The following is a 13,245-nucleotide window of genomic DNA, read 5'->3' on the forward strand; positions in this document are numbered from 1 at the left end:
GGGTATCTTCCCGAAGGTATGTTTGACCGTATTCTCACCGGCCCCGTGGTGCGGGAAGAAGTCAGCCGGCGGGGCAGGCGCCCCAAAAGTGAGATTGCCAAGGCGGCTGCGGCGGCGGCCACGGCCGCCAGCGTGTCGGTGAACCCTCTGCTGGCCAACGGCTTAATCCCGGGCGTGGATCTGCCCAGCCTGCAGGCCCTACAGCAAAACCTGCAGAGCCTGCAGTCGCTGCAGGTGACGGCAGGATTAATGGGAATGCCGGCCGGCTTAGCGGCCGGAGGAGAAGCGAAGAACGTGGCTGCCATGTTCCCCATGCTGCTGTCGGGGATGGCTGGGTTACCAAACCTGCTGGGCATGGGAGGACTTCTGGCAAAGTCTACAGAACCTATTTCGGAGGAAAAAAAGGGAAGCGATTCAAAGGAGGCAGATATAAAGAAAGAAAGGACAGAAGACCAAAATATGGATACTGGCGGTGAAAACTCTGTTTCAAGTTCTCCTTCGACATCCTCTGCTGCTGCGGCTGCCAATCCTCTCTCTCTTAACCCATTACTTTTGTCCAACATACTTTACCCAGGGATGCTTCTCACTCCAGGCCTTAATCTTCATATCCCAGCTTTGTCTCAGTCTAATATTTTTGATGTACAGAACAGTGAAAGCAATGACACAGGCTCAGCCAAGCCCACAGAAGAAAAGGAGGAAAATTCCAGGGTTAGAGATCAGGAAGACAAAGGGGGAACAGAGCCAAGCTCTCACAACGAAAACAGCACAGATGAGGGTTCAGAGAAAGCAGATGCTTCATCTGGATCTGATAGTACATCGTCTTCATCCGAGGATTCAGATTCTAGTGATGAAGACTGACCCCAGACTCTGCACTTAAATTATAAACTGATTTTGAATTTATTCTTTAATTATTTCATTGTAAATAACCCAGTGTGAGTGCATCAATGATTTACTGACCGAACATTTCAGTATTTGTTTAGAAGTGCAAACTGCTTTCAGAGACGTTTTGCATGTAATATTTCTTGAAGTTCATAAGTTTCTGAACTTGTATGTACTATCAAATACACAATGGTGTAAAATTACAACAAAAGGCATTATAATTTTGTTGGGGGGTTAATTTTATGAAAATAATGCTCAAGTAAGAGCTGTATATTTAATATATTTGCAGTGAACACAGAATACTTTATGCATATTATTGATTTAATTTGAATATAGTTTTACAGCCTCCTTGACACTTATAATTTACAGATCAAAACTCAGCAATAATTTGGGCAGCTAATGAATGTCATGAAAGCTGTAGAATCTACATCACCATCCATTGCTTTAATTACATGAAAATGCTCTAGTGTTGTGATGCACTGCTGTTTCCAATTCAGGTACAAGTGTGTTTAAAAAAAGATAAATTTTTCCCAGTCAGCCAATTAAACTGGCTACCTGTTACCTCAGCTGAGTTAGTTTAGGACGTTTACATTGGTTTCTATTACTTGTTTTCAGGTTTTGTTTTGTTTTTTTTAAAGACATCCTGTATATCATGTTCAAATCTGAGTTATTTGAGATACGACTGGGTTTTGGGTTTGTTCTCCCCCTTATTACAGCTGTTCTCTGACGGCAGTGAGGGGAGATGAAAGCAAAAACTGTCCTATCTCATGCTACTTGGCACCACGTAGATCTATTTAGTTTACACCTTGCAAAGTTTTGGGCTCCCTCTGCAGAATTCAAAGTCCCAAAATGAGGAGTAGTTTCCCCAAGACTCAGAAGAGGCAAACTGTCATAAAGTGCCACTGAAAAGACCTTTCAACACTGCATACTTCATGTAAAAATCGTTTGTTTGCTTTGTTTGTGTAGATTTCTATTTGTGTTTTATGTCATAAAACCTCCTGGAGTTACCAGTTCAAAATGGTAAATAAAGTATAGATAGTTTTGAACTTCTCTGCAGATTTAAATCTGACTAAATATTAAATATTACCTAAAATCCTTATTGGCCTATCACTTCATATGTTATGCTGAGTTACCCACTAAAGAAAAAGCACTTTGAATAGTAAGGAAGACAATTTATTCCTAGAAACCACAATAACAGGGCATAAAGCATCTGTTTGAGTCCAAATCCTTAGAACCCTTTACTATATAAGATCTGTCTGATATTTGATGTGTGATATGATTCCTCCTTCCTCTGAAGCTGCTATTACTCTGACACAGTCGAGGCCCAGATCCACATTTACGGACTTCAGTTGACCTTGGTTACATCGTTTGCGGTCCAAGAATAGGCAAGTGTTAAGAGAAAATAGATACAGGTACTAGTAGAAGTCATTGAAAAAGCTTTACAAAGGGATAAATTTTAAAAAATAAAAAACAAACTGTATATTTTGATATAGTTCTGTTGCTTGCTTGTACAGTAAAACAACTGTGTTGTTTTTTATCAAGAACTTTACCAATGAAATATAAGTTTCTATGTGCAAAATAAATAGCCCCATGATTAGAAGCAGTATTACATGTAATGACACAATTACACAAGTACCATTTGGATTGTGCTGGTTACGTCTTTTTCCAAATAGTATTCTGATTTTTGGCCCTTCATGCAGTGTCTTAGCAATAGTGAAAATTGAAAACTGCCAAGAGAAGGGGGTAGCAATTCTTCATCATGAAACAAAAGTATTTCATATTTAATATTTTGCCCTTTGTAATATAGCACTTTTATTTAACTAGGATGCATCTATGAAATAGCCAAAGTTTTACAAACAGGTATTAACTTAGCTCGCTGATGGAGTCTATCAACAATACCATCACTTCCCGCCCTTACCCCACAAAACAAATCCTAAATCTTGTGGCTAAAACCTAATTTATATCAGATTTATGAAATAAAGTATTTTCCTAATTATGGTCAAGTGAGTTTGGTTACCATTCTAGTGATTCTTTCTATGTAATAAGGCAATTACAGTTCCAAGTAATGAAGGCTGGTGTAGACTTGAACATAATATATTTGGTTTATTTTTAATCAGTTTGAACCAGAAGGGGAAAAAAATGTCCCACTATCAGCTAAACTATATGCAAATACGGTTGTATAAAGTTAAGGGTTATAAGGAAACCTCAGTAGAATTACACTAATGCTGAAGTTAAAAGGATATCCAAGGTGATGATAAAGTGTGTGTTGGTAGTTACTAAAAGAACCTTAGCTGTTATTGCCTTGTATTTCTATCCCTTGTTTCAGGCTTCATGATCCAAGTCTTAGTCCAGGTTTTTTTTGGACATTTGCAATATTTGCCAGTTGTGTTCTGTGTAGTCTGAATTTGCTTTCTGTAGTTGAACAAGCGTCTTAAAAAGTCATTTGTAATTTATTGAATTACTTTCTATGATGTTCTATAGAGCAAATGGAAGTTTAATTATTTTTTATTAAACATATTCTTTGACTACCCATGATGTTGGCCTCAATATGTGAAAATGATGCTGTGTAAGAATTAAACCTGTATCTTTCAGCAGCAAAAGTTCAGTTTCAGTGTTAAGCTCTAAAACTGAAATTATTCTTAAAACATTTTTTAAGAAACCCAAGTGAAGGATGTGGCTCTCTACCCCCCGCCCAAGACCGTGCTTTACTGCCTAGTTTTTCTGGGAATCGATTTCCTCTAATTCTGTTTTCTAACAAAACAAGCTGTTGTTCCAGCCCTTCAGTAGTTAGGGTTAGAAAGGAGTATGCAGTCCAGGTTCTGGTCCAAAAGTTAATTAGAAATAATGACACATCTAATGTTCCAGGGTAAGTACAGTGGCAGTGAAGTACCTTTTGAATCTTTTTAACTCTGTGTTACTTTCTGCATGTTTACTAAATGTTTTAATTATGTACACAGCACTTACTATCGTTATTTTTCATCTGTTTCATGCAGGGCACAGACATTTCTCCTGAAGGTGAGTTGTCTCCTGGTTATCAGGTGCCTTCTTGTTTTAACCTGTCATTGCACTTGGAGGGTTCAGTTGTGTCCTCCTTATTTCTTCCAGTCTGAATTTTGTCTTCTGTCTGTAAATTAAAATATAATTAGATCTGTTTTTCAATGAAACCATTTCCCAGGAACACATGATCCAGGACACAGTATTGGTGTTTAATTTCTTGCACTTCTTTGAACTTATTTGAAACAGTATCTGGATATGATGATAAGACTATTAGCAAGGCGTCCCAGGCAAATTCCTGTCCTGTGTTTTGTCTCAGAGTAAATCACTGCAGTGTTATTTAGTAACGTGGGATGACACTGCTGTGGTCGACCAACACTTCGAATTTTACATCTGTACATGGCTAGGACATCAGGGTGACACAGGTGTCTGATTCATTAGACTTGTGGAGCTATGGGAATTTACAAAATAACTCTCCTGGCTTAACCGAATGGCCCTAGTGTTACACTCATGGGTGGTATTGTTTCTTTGTCATTTCTAGAGCAAAAGGAAATAAAAATAGTAGCTTTCCATAAGAAAGAAAATCTATCACTTTATTTTTTACTAATGGTTTGTAAAATGAATTTTTTTCTGTTAAAAGACACAGCAAGGACTTCTGCTGGCTGGGTGTCTCTGATGACAGAGGTAAGTGTCAGTTAACATTTCCCTGAGGAAAGCTATTCTTTTAGGAGAAAATGGGTTTTTAGCTTTTAGTAATTAAGGATGTGAAAGACATGTTTGAAAGTACTGACAGATTACACAGAGGAAGGGTGTTGAAGTGCATTTTAACTCTTGTGGTGCCAGTAAATCACATCATACGTTACTGCCAGAAGTTCCAGCCTGCCAGAAATGATAAACAGTATTTTGATTGTTTCGGTTTTTAACCCAGCATTTTAGGGACACTGTTCACTGAGAATACAAAGAACTGAGATTTTCAATAAAACAGGATGAGCTGAAGTTTGGAAATGGAGGGGTACGTAGAGGTAAGTATCTCCATTCACAAGGTTATGACCCCAAAACACTTTGACTTATGTAATTTGAATTTTAGCTTCGATTTAGAATGTTCTGTAGCTAGCTAACATTCAGATGTATTATTTTTAAAAAAACACAAACCACGACCACCACCACTATTTAGCATTAATCAAGTTGGCATTTCTCTACTTGAAAGGAGCCAGGGATGTTTTTGTATTAGACAGATTTAAGTCTAGGATATTTTTTCAGGCCTTCTCGCACATGGAAGGAAGGACAGTGCCGTTCAGAAGAGCCCTTTACACACTCTTCTGTGCCTAAGTGAGGTTGGTTTGGGAAATTCTTGTGATGGTAATGTCAGATGTGGCATCATCATCTATTTCACCAGTGCTCACCCAGACCGATAGCGTGTTTTCTGTTCTCAGAGGAGAAAGGTTTTTATTTGGGAACAACCACGTCAGCTCCTCAGCATCACGCGGTTTGAGCTCTGCTCAGCTTCTGGAAGCAGGTGCTAGGAGTTTGGCTTTTTTACAGCAGAGCTTCTAATTCCTAGTCCTTAAATAACTGTACACCACTTCATATTTTTTTTATTAATGCAGCAGCAATTATAACCTAAATAAATGATTTTCTTTTTGCTTTTTAGTGTAATGAAAGTTCTGAGAGTCATTAGAGGAAGAAAAAAACAAAAAGGTGAAATCTTTGTAATCATTGGTCTTCATCAGCTGAGGTTTAAGGTAAAATACTAGAGGAGGATATCTCTTTATTTCATTGCTGTTGCCCTGTTCAGTGTATGTAAACATGTCAAAGTTTTCACTTAGACCATTACCTGAAAAATGACCTAATTTTCAGTTTTGTACAGGAGCAGTCACGTTAAACCATTTCAATTCATGTCCTGAAGCACCGAACTGTCGAGGACGTGGGTGTTATCACACCCCCCTGGTAAACATGGTGGGCTCTGTTACTTTACGGTTTTATCTAAAGGATTTTGAAAGAGTAGATTAATGTTTTTTACAGTAGCAAGTACACTGCTATAATAACTTATGGCAGCGTGCATAAATCGCTTGGCAAAGCCTGAAGGGCCTGAGAGCGGCGGCTTCCCGGGCCGTGACGTGCCCCCCACCGCCCTCCGGGAGCGCCGCCGCGGTGCATGGCGGGAGGGGAGGCCGCGGTGCGCCTGCGCGCAGCCTTGCCCTGCCAACCAATGAGAGGTCGCGGGGGCGGGGCCCGGCGCCAGGGTGTTTGGATTCGAACGCGCGTCCGGCGAGGGGCGGCGGCGCAGGCGCAGTGCGCGGCGGGGCGGCGCTGCCCCCTAGCGCCGGGGTGCGGGATGCCGGGCGAGGAGGAGGACGAGCCCGCCGAGCCGGGGGCCGGGGGCGCCGCGCCCCCCGCGCCCTCCCCGCCGCCCGAGGACGGGGACACCCGGCAGCGCTACGAGGAGCTCTGCAGCAGCCTCAACATGGACGAGCGCGCCCGCTCCGAGGCCTGGCTCAGCTACCAGAGCATGAAGCGCAACTACACCCTGGAGGTGAGGGAGGGAGGGGCGGCAGGGCCGGGGGAGCGGCCGCGCTGAGGCGGCGGCCCCGGGCGGGCAGCGCGGAGGGACGGGGAGGGTTAAGCTGGGGAGGGAAGGGGACGGCCCTTGGGGCGCGGCGGCCTCTCCCTCACGCCGGGCGGCGGCTGCAGCCGAGCGGGGGCACGTTGGGCCCGGCCGCCCTCGCCCCGCCCGGGCCGGCGCCTCAGCCGCGGAAGCGCCGTCAGGGACGTTCCCCCCCAGCCCCCCCCTCGGTCGCGGCCTTGGCCCGCGGGGGCAGCGCGGCTCTCCGGGGCGTCTGCGGCTCCCAGAGCGGCCAGAAACCGTAACCCCCGGTGCCGGCGGCCGAAAGGAATAAAATGATAATAATAATAAAATAAAAGCGGTCGTGTCGCCGCGGTCTTTCTGCTTCAGCCCGTCCGGCTGCAGCCGTCAGACTGTCACCCCCGGGTCACACCGAGTTACCCTCGTACGTGCTTTCAGCGCATTTATAACAAATCATAATAAATAGGGGTTTGCGTGAACGTGGCACAAAACTTCGCGGGTGTTTAAAGGCGTTGTGGGTTTTGTAACGTCGTTCTTTAAAGCGGTGACATAAAATGACGCACTCGACTTGTTTTGAACGGTGTCTTTTACCGATGCCTTTTTAGAAAACGAAGGTGGCGCTTATGGAAACGCCCGTTTGTGTGTCTGGAGTTATCGGGTTATTCGGGGTTTCCTGTTCCACAGCCGTGCGGAGATACGGGCGGCTGGTCCCGCCGGGCCCGGAGCGCTGCGGGGGGGCGGCCGGCCCCGCACCCGCACAGGCTGCTCCTGTGCAAAAAGCCCAATCCAGTGTGCCGTGCCCCTGTTTTGTGCTGGTTTTTTCCTGTTAAACAGCAACAGCAACAACAAACCCACACAAAACACAACAACAAAACCCAAATGTTTTTAGTTTGGAGAAAAGGAGACTGAGGGGTGACCTCATTAATGTTTATCGGTATGGAAAGGGGGAGTGTCAGGAGGATGGAGCCAGGCTCTTCTGGTGACAACCAGTGACAGGACAAGGGGCAGTGGGTGCAAACTGGAACACAGGAGGTTCCACTTGAATATGAGAAGCAACTTGTTGGGGGTGAGGGTGGCAGAGCCTGGCCCAGGCTGCCCAGGGGGGTTGTGGAGTCTCCTTCTCTGCAGACATTCCAACCCGCCTGGACACCTTCCTGTGTAACCTCATCTGGGTGTTCCTGCTCCATGGGGGGATTGCATTGGATGAGCTTTCCAGGTCCCTTCCAACCCCTGACATTCTGGGATTCTGTGTTTTAATGAAAGAGGGATAATAAGATTTGAAAGATTTTCATTGGAATTAATTTCTGCCTTTAGGTTTCACATTAAGCAATTGTTCCGTTCTGTAATACAGAGAAAAATGGAAACTATGTTTTTCCTGCTCCCACTGTTCAGTGCAAGAGAATGTTCTGATAGCAACAACCTGTAGCTTTTTTTTTTCTTGTAACACCAAGGCAGTACAAAATGTTATTGCAAAGAGTAACACTAAAAGTATATTGTTAAACTTTGGGTCAAACATTAAATTTATACAGGTAACTGTAGTTTCAGCCTTGACACAGTTCGCTGTGAAGTATCTGTTTAACACCTGGTTTTCTTGTAATTAAAAACACAAAGTAGCTCAGCAGAACTTTGAAACAAGGAATCAACTTTGTCACCAGTTGGACTTGGTGAGTTTAGGGCACAGTTCTATCCTGTTTCTTGGTGTTGGGTGCATGACTGAAAAAGTATGCTTTTGTTTTCCATGAAGTCCTTCAGACGCCTGATGTTTTACTTCACAGGGCAATGATCTGCACTGGCTGGCGTGTGCCTTGTACGTGGCTTGCAGAAAATCAGTTCCAACTGTGAGCAAAGGGACAGCTGAGGGAAATTATGTATCCTTAACAAGAATTTTGCGTTGCTCTGAACAAAGGTAACGTTTCTTTTTGCTAATTTGTCAAGGCTTGCAAAATATGAAAAACTGCATATCAGCTTGTGAAATTTAGAAATTGAGCACAAAGGCTAAATGTCTTGTTTCCTGCTTTTAAAGATAGAATTTGTATCATCAGTATCTCTGTTATAGCTCATTGCCACAGAAGTAGGACAGTTCCATTTGGTCATCACTATGGTGTAAAACACTCGTTTTCGAAAGTCAGAGATTGCCTTTCCTCTCTCAAAAGAGACAGAAACCAGTCTCTGAATAGCTGTCTGTTTTTGAAGAGTGTGCAAAGCGTGAACTTCTCACATGAGAAACCATTTTTATTTGTCTGTGAAAATACACTTTTTTTTGTAAGGGAACTTAGCTTTTCCCATGTTCTTTGTGTCATTACTTTAGTTTCATAATCTGATAAACAAATTTGTGTCAAATGTTTATGTCCATAAAGTCATGAAGAAAAGCTTCCTGAAACTCTTGACTTTATTTGTTAGCAATCTGGTTGTTTTGTAACAATTTTGTAGGCTGGGGGTAAAAAAAAGCTCTTATGCACTTTTTCTCCCCATCTCCTTTACTGTTGGAGCATTGCTATTGGTTTCAACAATACAAAAGTGTTCCTTTTAGACCTATGGGTTTGTTTTTTCCCAAATCAGAAATCCAGGGAACAGAATGTGGATAAATAGTTTCTGTTGTCTGGGCTACAAAGACAAGTAACATTGAAAAAGTGAGTGTAGATAAAGGAGTGAAAAATAAATTAAAACCAAATTCATGAAGCAAAATTTAGTGAAACTTAGGGGGTTCTCATACTTTGGAGAATCTTAGCATTGGTAGAACTCAGAGTTTGTTTTATTTAAGTTAATAAATTATGCAAAAAATTGAAGGAAATCTGATTTTAATGTAATCTGAATGTTGGGGCTCATCATGTCTCTGGGAGGAAAAGCCCAGAATTAAGAACATGTAGTTAACAGGGTCATCAACCAAGGGTATAAAAATACTCTGTGAGCTGTCTGAGCTCATCCTTTTTTATGGGTGAAGGAGTGGCTGTGAGTACCTTGTCATATTTGCAACGCCACTATTTTATCTGTAGATTGGGAAGCAGAAATTGCACTTTTGTTGTAAATAAGTAAAATACATGGTATATTTCACAGGGAAAAAAAATAGAACACAAACAACAAGAAGAGCCACATAGACATCCCTCCAGAAAAAACAAGAAGACGCACAACAACAAAACCACACACACATAGACACAAAACCCCCACAACCCACCACTTTTCCGATCTAACCTGTTCATTTTTTTTCAGCTTGATTGAGTTTTTTAACAAGATGAAAAAATGGGAAGACATGGCAAATCTACCCTCACAATTCAGAGAAAGAACTGAGAGATTAGAGAGAAACTTTACTGTTTCTGCAGTCATTTTTAAGAAGTATGAGCCCATTTTTCAGGACATTTTCAGATATCCTCAAGAAGATCAACCTCGGCAACAGAGAGGAAGAAAACAGAGGTACCTTTCTGTTATTAATGGAGTGGTTTTAGAGTATGACTGTTTACAAAAATAGAATGAAGTTGCTCAGCTGGTTTAGTTGTAATTTTGACTGTATTTTCCCGGTGGTTCATTATAGGATCAGGGTTGGTTTGTCTGTCTTTACCTGCAGTAATTTTTGAATCCCACTGTTTGATTCGTAGACACAGTTCTGGATATTTTACTTTACAGTAAAAGCTTTATTTCATTGTTATTGTTCTTATTAGAAGTGCTAGGAAAATTATGTGCTGGCCTTTTCTGGTTATACTGGTCTCAACAAGATTTTGTCTGTGCCAGCACTAAGAAACGTGGCTTGTGATTTCTCATGGCAGTTAGCAGAGATTGATTTATTCCCACTCATTATTTCTTTAATTGACACTACTATGAGGTGTCATTTTTGGTTGCTATCTTTGGTTGCTGTTGTGGTTTGTTTGCTTTATTATTATTAATATTGTTATGATTATATTTTACTTTTTCTAATATTTACAGGCTATTTCTTTGTTGAGATTTTTGGCTTTTTAATTTTTTCCTTTTTTTTTTTTTTTTCCCTGTCTATGTTCTTGTTACCATAACTTGGTGGCATTTGTAACCAAATCTATTTGAATCTATAGTAAAAGAGAGGGTTGTACCTAAATTATTTTGTTGGATAATGCAAATGGTGAGTAAATTGGAATTGGACTATAGATAGAATTACGTACTGAGATTAATATTTGCATATAATGTGGAAATAAAAATATACTGCAAATGCATTTCATTGTTAAGAAGAGCAAACCCTGCTAGTTGATTAGCTTGGATGGCAAGGTGTGAAATCATTTTGAAGGTTAAGTTGGAAGATGATACTTCCTGTTTTTTGTGTCAAATCTATATTAATTTTGACATTTGAAACCATTCTTCACATAACCTGATGAAGGATGAGCTGTGTTATATGCAATAGATTTTTCTGTTACCAAGAACAGAGACCAAATTTACTAGCCAGAAACTTCGAAGTAGGAAAGAGATTTAGGAAAACCATTGAGTATGGACAGCATTGGATGCACTGCAGTAAAACTTCATTTTCTTTTAGAATGATTGAATGTTGTATGATGTTCTATCAGTATTAATTCATTGAGCTTATCGTGTGCCTTCCTGCTGTGTTTTTCCCCAAAAGACGGCAACCGTGCACTGTGACTGAAGTTTTCCAGTTTTGTTGGGTGCTCTTTGTTCATGCAAAAGGTAAGAGATTTGAAAGGGATTCAATATTGCAAACTTGGTTTTGTTACAGCAGTCCCTAATGCTGAATAGCTGCAGTGTTTCCCCAGCTATGTGTCTTACCACACTTCTAAGGTAAGCTGTATGCCCAAATAGTTTGGTAGCTTTTATGTGGAATAGTTTTACAAAGTTTCCAGTATCATGCAGATTTATGCTGAAATTCCAAGGGAAAAAGTAGCTTAGAATTTTAGTGAATTCATATTTAGACGTTATTGTAGTTAACATAAGGTGTAAGTTTCCAGCAACACTGAAAATGTTTGATAAATTTGATCCTATAATCTAGTAAAAATCTATCATAAAACCCTAGGTGTGAATACTTTTGCACTAGTATCACAGATAGCATTCTGATTCTTTTGACAGCCTTTGTGCCTCCAACCTCATTAAATAATGATCACACGGCAACTGCATCAAATAACCATCTGCAGTTTGTCCTGCATTGCGTACGTAGCGTGTGTGTTCATATATATATAAATGGCTGACTATCTTGAAGACTCATATTCCTTTAGAACACATAAGGGGTTCCTCTCTTAATACACTTCTGTAGAAATAATGCAATTGACAGACAGTACATTGCAATGTGTATATGACCTTTGTTGTAAGTGCAGCCTTAAAGTTCATAGCAATAGTAGAGGATTTCAGCAGGATTTATGTTCCACTGAGTCCAGAGGAGAGTTAGTACTGAACTGTATCTCCAGGCAGTCAGGACTCTGCTTCTCTAGCACAGTCAGGCAGCCGAGAGAGTAAATAGGTCAGTCTGAAAAAATCATAGATTTTTCTTTCTATAAAATCCTCACCTCTATAGGTAGATCAGACAGTTGGCAACATGCAAAGGAACTTTACGAGTCTTCCTATTGCTAAGTTATTGGTTAATATGTTTGAGTAACTACAACATAAATTAACTACATGTTAATTGGTGAGTAGTTTCAGATATACAAGTTAAATTTGCAGAAATTATCAAGGTGATAGCATAGCCAATTTAGTTTTACAAGAAAAAGGAAAATTTTCAGTAATTGTAAACCGAAAATTAGGACGTGACTAGTGGTAGATTTATTAAAGTGTGGCAGCACAAAAATGTAAAGTAATGTTGGCCATTTAAGGCATTAAATATTCCTGTGAAGTTGTGTGCGCTGTGTTTTGAGGGTGGCAAGTAATCCTCATCATGGCAACCGCACAGCAGTGGCAGGTTGGGGCTTGTCGCTGACATCGCTGCCGGGGCAGCTCGTGGTCGTACCCTCGGTGTGCGCTGCAAAGACAGCGGCTTTGTCTGGGGATACTGCAGTTCTTGCACAGCGCTTGTAAGAATTTATCTTTAAACTCTCTAGCTTGACTTTAATTCTTTAAAATGGAAAGGAAAAAATATCCCTCTACCACACTGAGATAACTGATCTTTATTATCTGCTACTAGGCTGTGAAGGGGAGCAATAAGCTACTGTTTGAAATGCTATTGGCAAATCATTTGTATGGACCTACTGGTACTGAAAATTAGATGTAGTTTTGACTGTGCTGACAGTAACGATTGCCGTGCTAGACTTCGTGGGTGTGAAAGCAAACTTACGTTATGAGAGTTACTTCTTTTAGATTTTTAGTGATTAACATTTTGCTATTGTATTCAGCACTTTAATTGCTGCGAACCTATAATGATTTGGAAATAACTGATGAATGTGTACAGTTCATGCATGTTTAATGTAGGCTTCTTTATTTGTTCCAATTATCTGCATTGAAATTATTCTTCTTTTAACAAACATGGAATCAGAAAATTGAATATAAACTTGAACAAGCTGGTACATTACTGGTAGAAAAGTAACAGCATGATTTAGAAAAAAATGTTAATAGTATCTACATTTTGAAGTGCTCTGAGTTTATTACTATATGACAGTTTTCTTCAAGGAGACAAACCTGTTCTTTAGAATGGGCTCGGCTGAGTGATTTGGAGCTTACCTGGAAAAAAATAAAATAGAGTGATAGAAAATCACACTGTGCATATAAATTAATGGAATTGTGATTTATGGTATTAACGGTATAGTTTAGTTTACAAGACTGCTTTTAGCTATGGCTGTTCCTTTAAATGTATGTCATAAACCTAAATGAGTTCAGTAAAGAGTAATTAATCTGAA

General features: G+C 40.7%; 2 protein-coding genes and 1 long non-coding RNA gene across 9 annotated transcripts in view; 2 read left to right on the forward strand and 1 right to left on the reverse strand.

The window, feature by feature from the left end:
* CHD9 (chromodomain helicase DNA binding protein 9) overlaps nt 1–3,407 on the forward strand; it is an 88,580-nt gene extending 85,173 nt beyond the window's left edge. For all 7 annotated transcript variants that reach the window (XM_065028648.1, XM_065028651.1, XM_065028650.1 and 4 more), the window contains one exon: nt 1–3,407. In XM_065028648.1, coding sequence (XP_064884720.1) covers nt 1–858 — 858 coding nt within the window. In that variant the 3' untranslated portion in view covers nt 859–3,407.
* Nucleotides 2,532–6,142, reverse strand: LOC110360459 (uncharacterized). Its single transcript, XR_002416366.2, has 2 exons — nt 5,708–6,142; nt 2,532–4,003 (listed from the first exon to the last, which is right to left on the reverse strand). It is a non-coding gene; the product is annotated as an uncharacterized LOC110360459 (long non-coding RNA).
* RBL2 (RB transcriptional corepressor like 2) overlaps nt 6,121–13,245 on the forward strand; it is a 22,746-nt gene continuing 15,621 nt past the window's right edge. The window contains exons 1-4 of the mRNA XM_065028664.1: nt 6,121–6,406; nt 8,233–8,363; nt 9,665–9,865; nt 11,031–11,095. Coding sequence (XP_064884736.1) covers nt 6,209–6,406; nt 8,233–8,363; nt 9,665–9,865; nt 11,031–11,095 — 595 coding nt within the window. The 5' untranslated portion in view covers nt 6,121–6,208. The remainder of the gene's footprint in view (nt 6,407–8,232; nt 8,364–9,664; nt 9,866–11,030; nt 11,096–13,245) is intronic.

This window comes from Columba livia, chromosome 13 (genome assembly GCF_036013475.1).
Source record: "Columba livia isolate bColLiv1 breed racing homer chromosome 13, bColLiv1.pat.W.v2, whole genome shotgun sequence".
Classification (NCBI taxonomy): Eukaryota; Metazoa; Chordata; class Aves; order Columbiformes; family Columbidae; genus Columba; species Columba livia.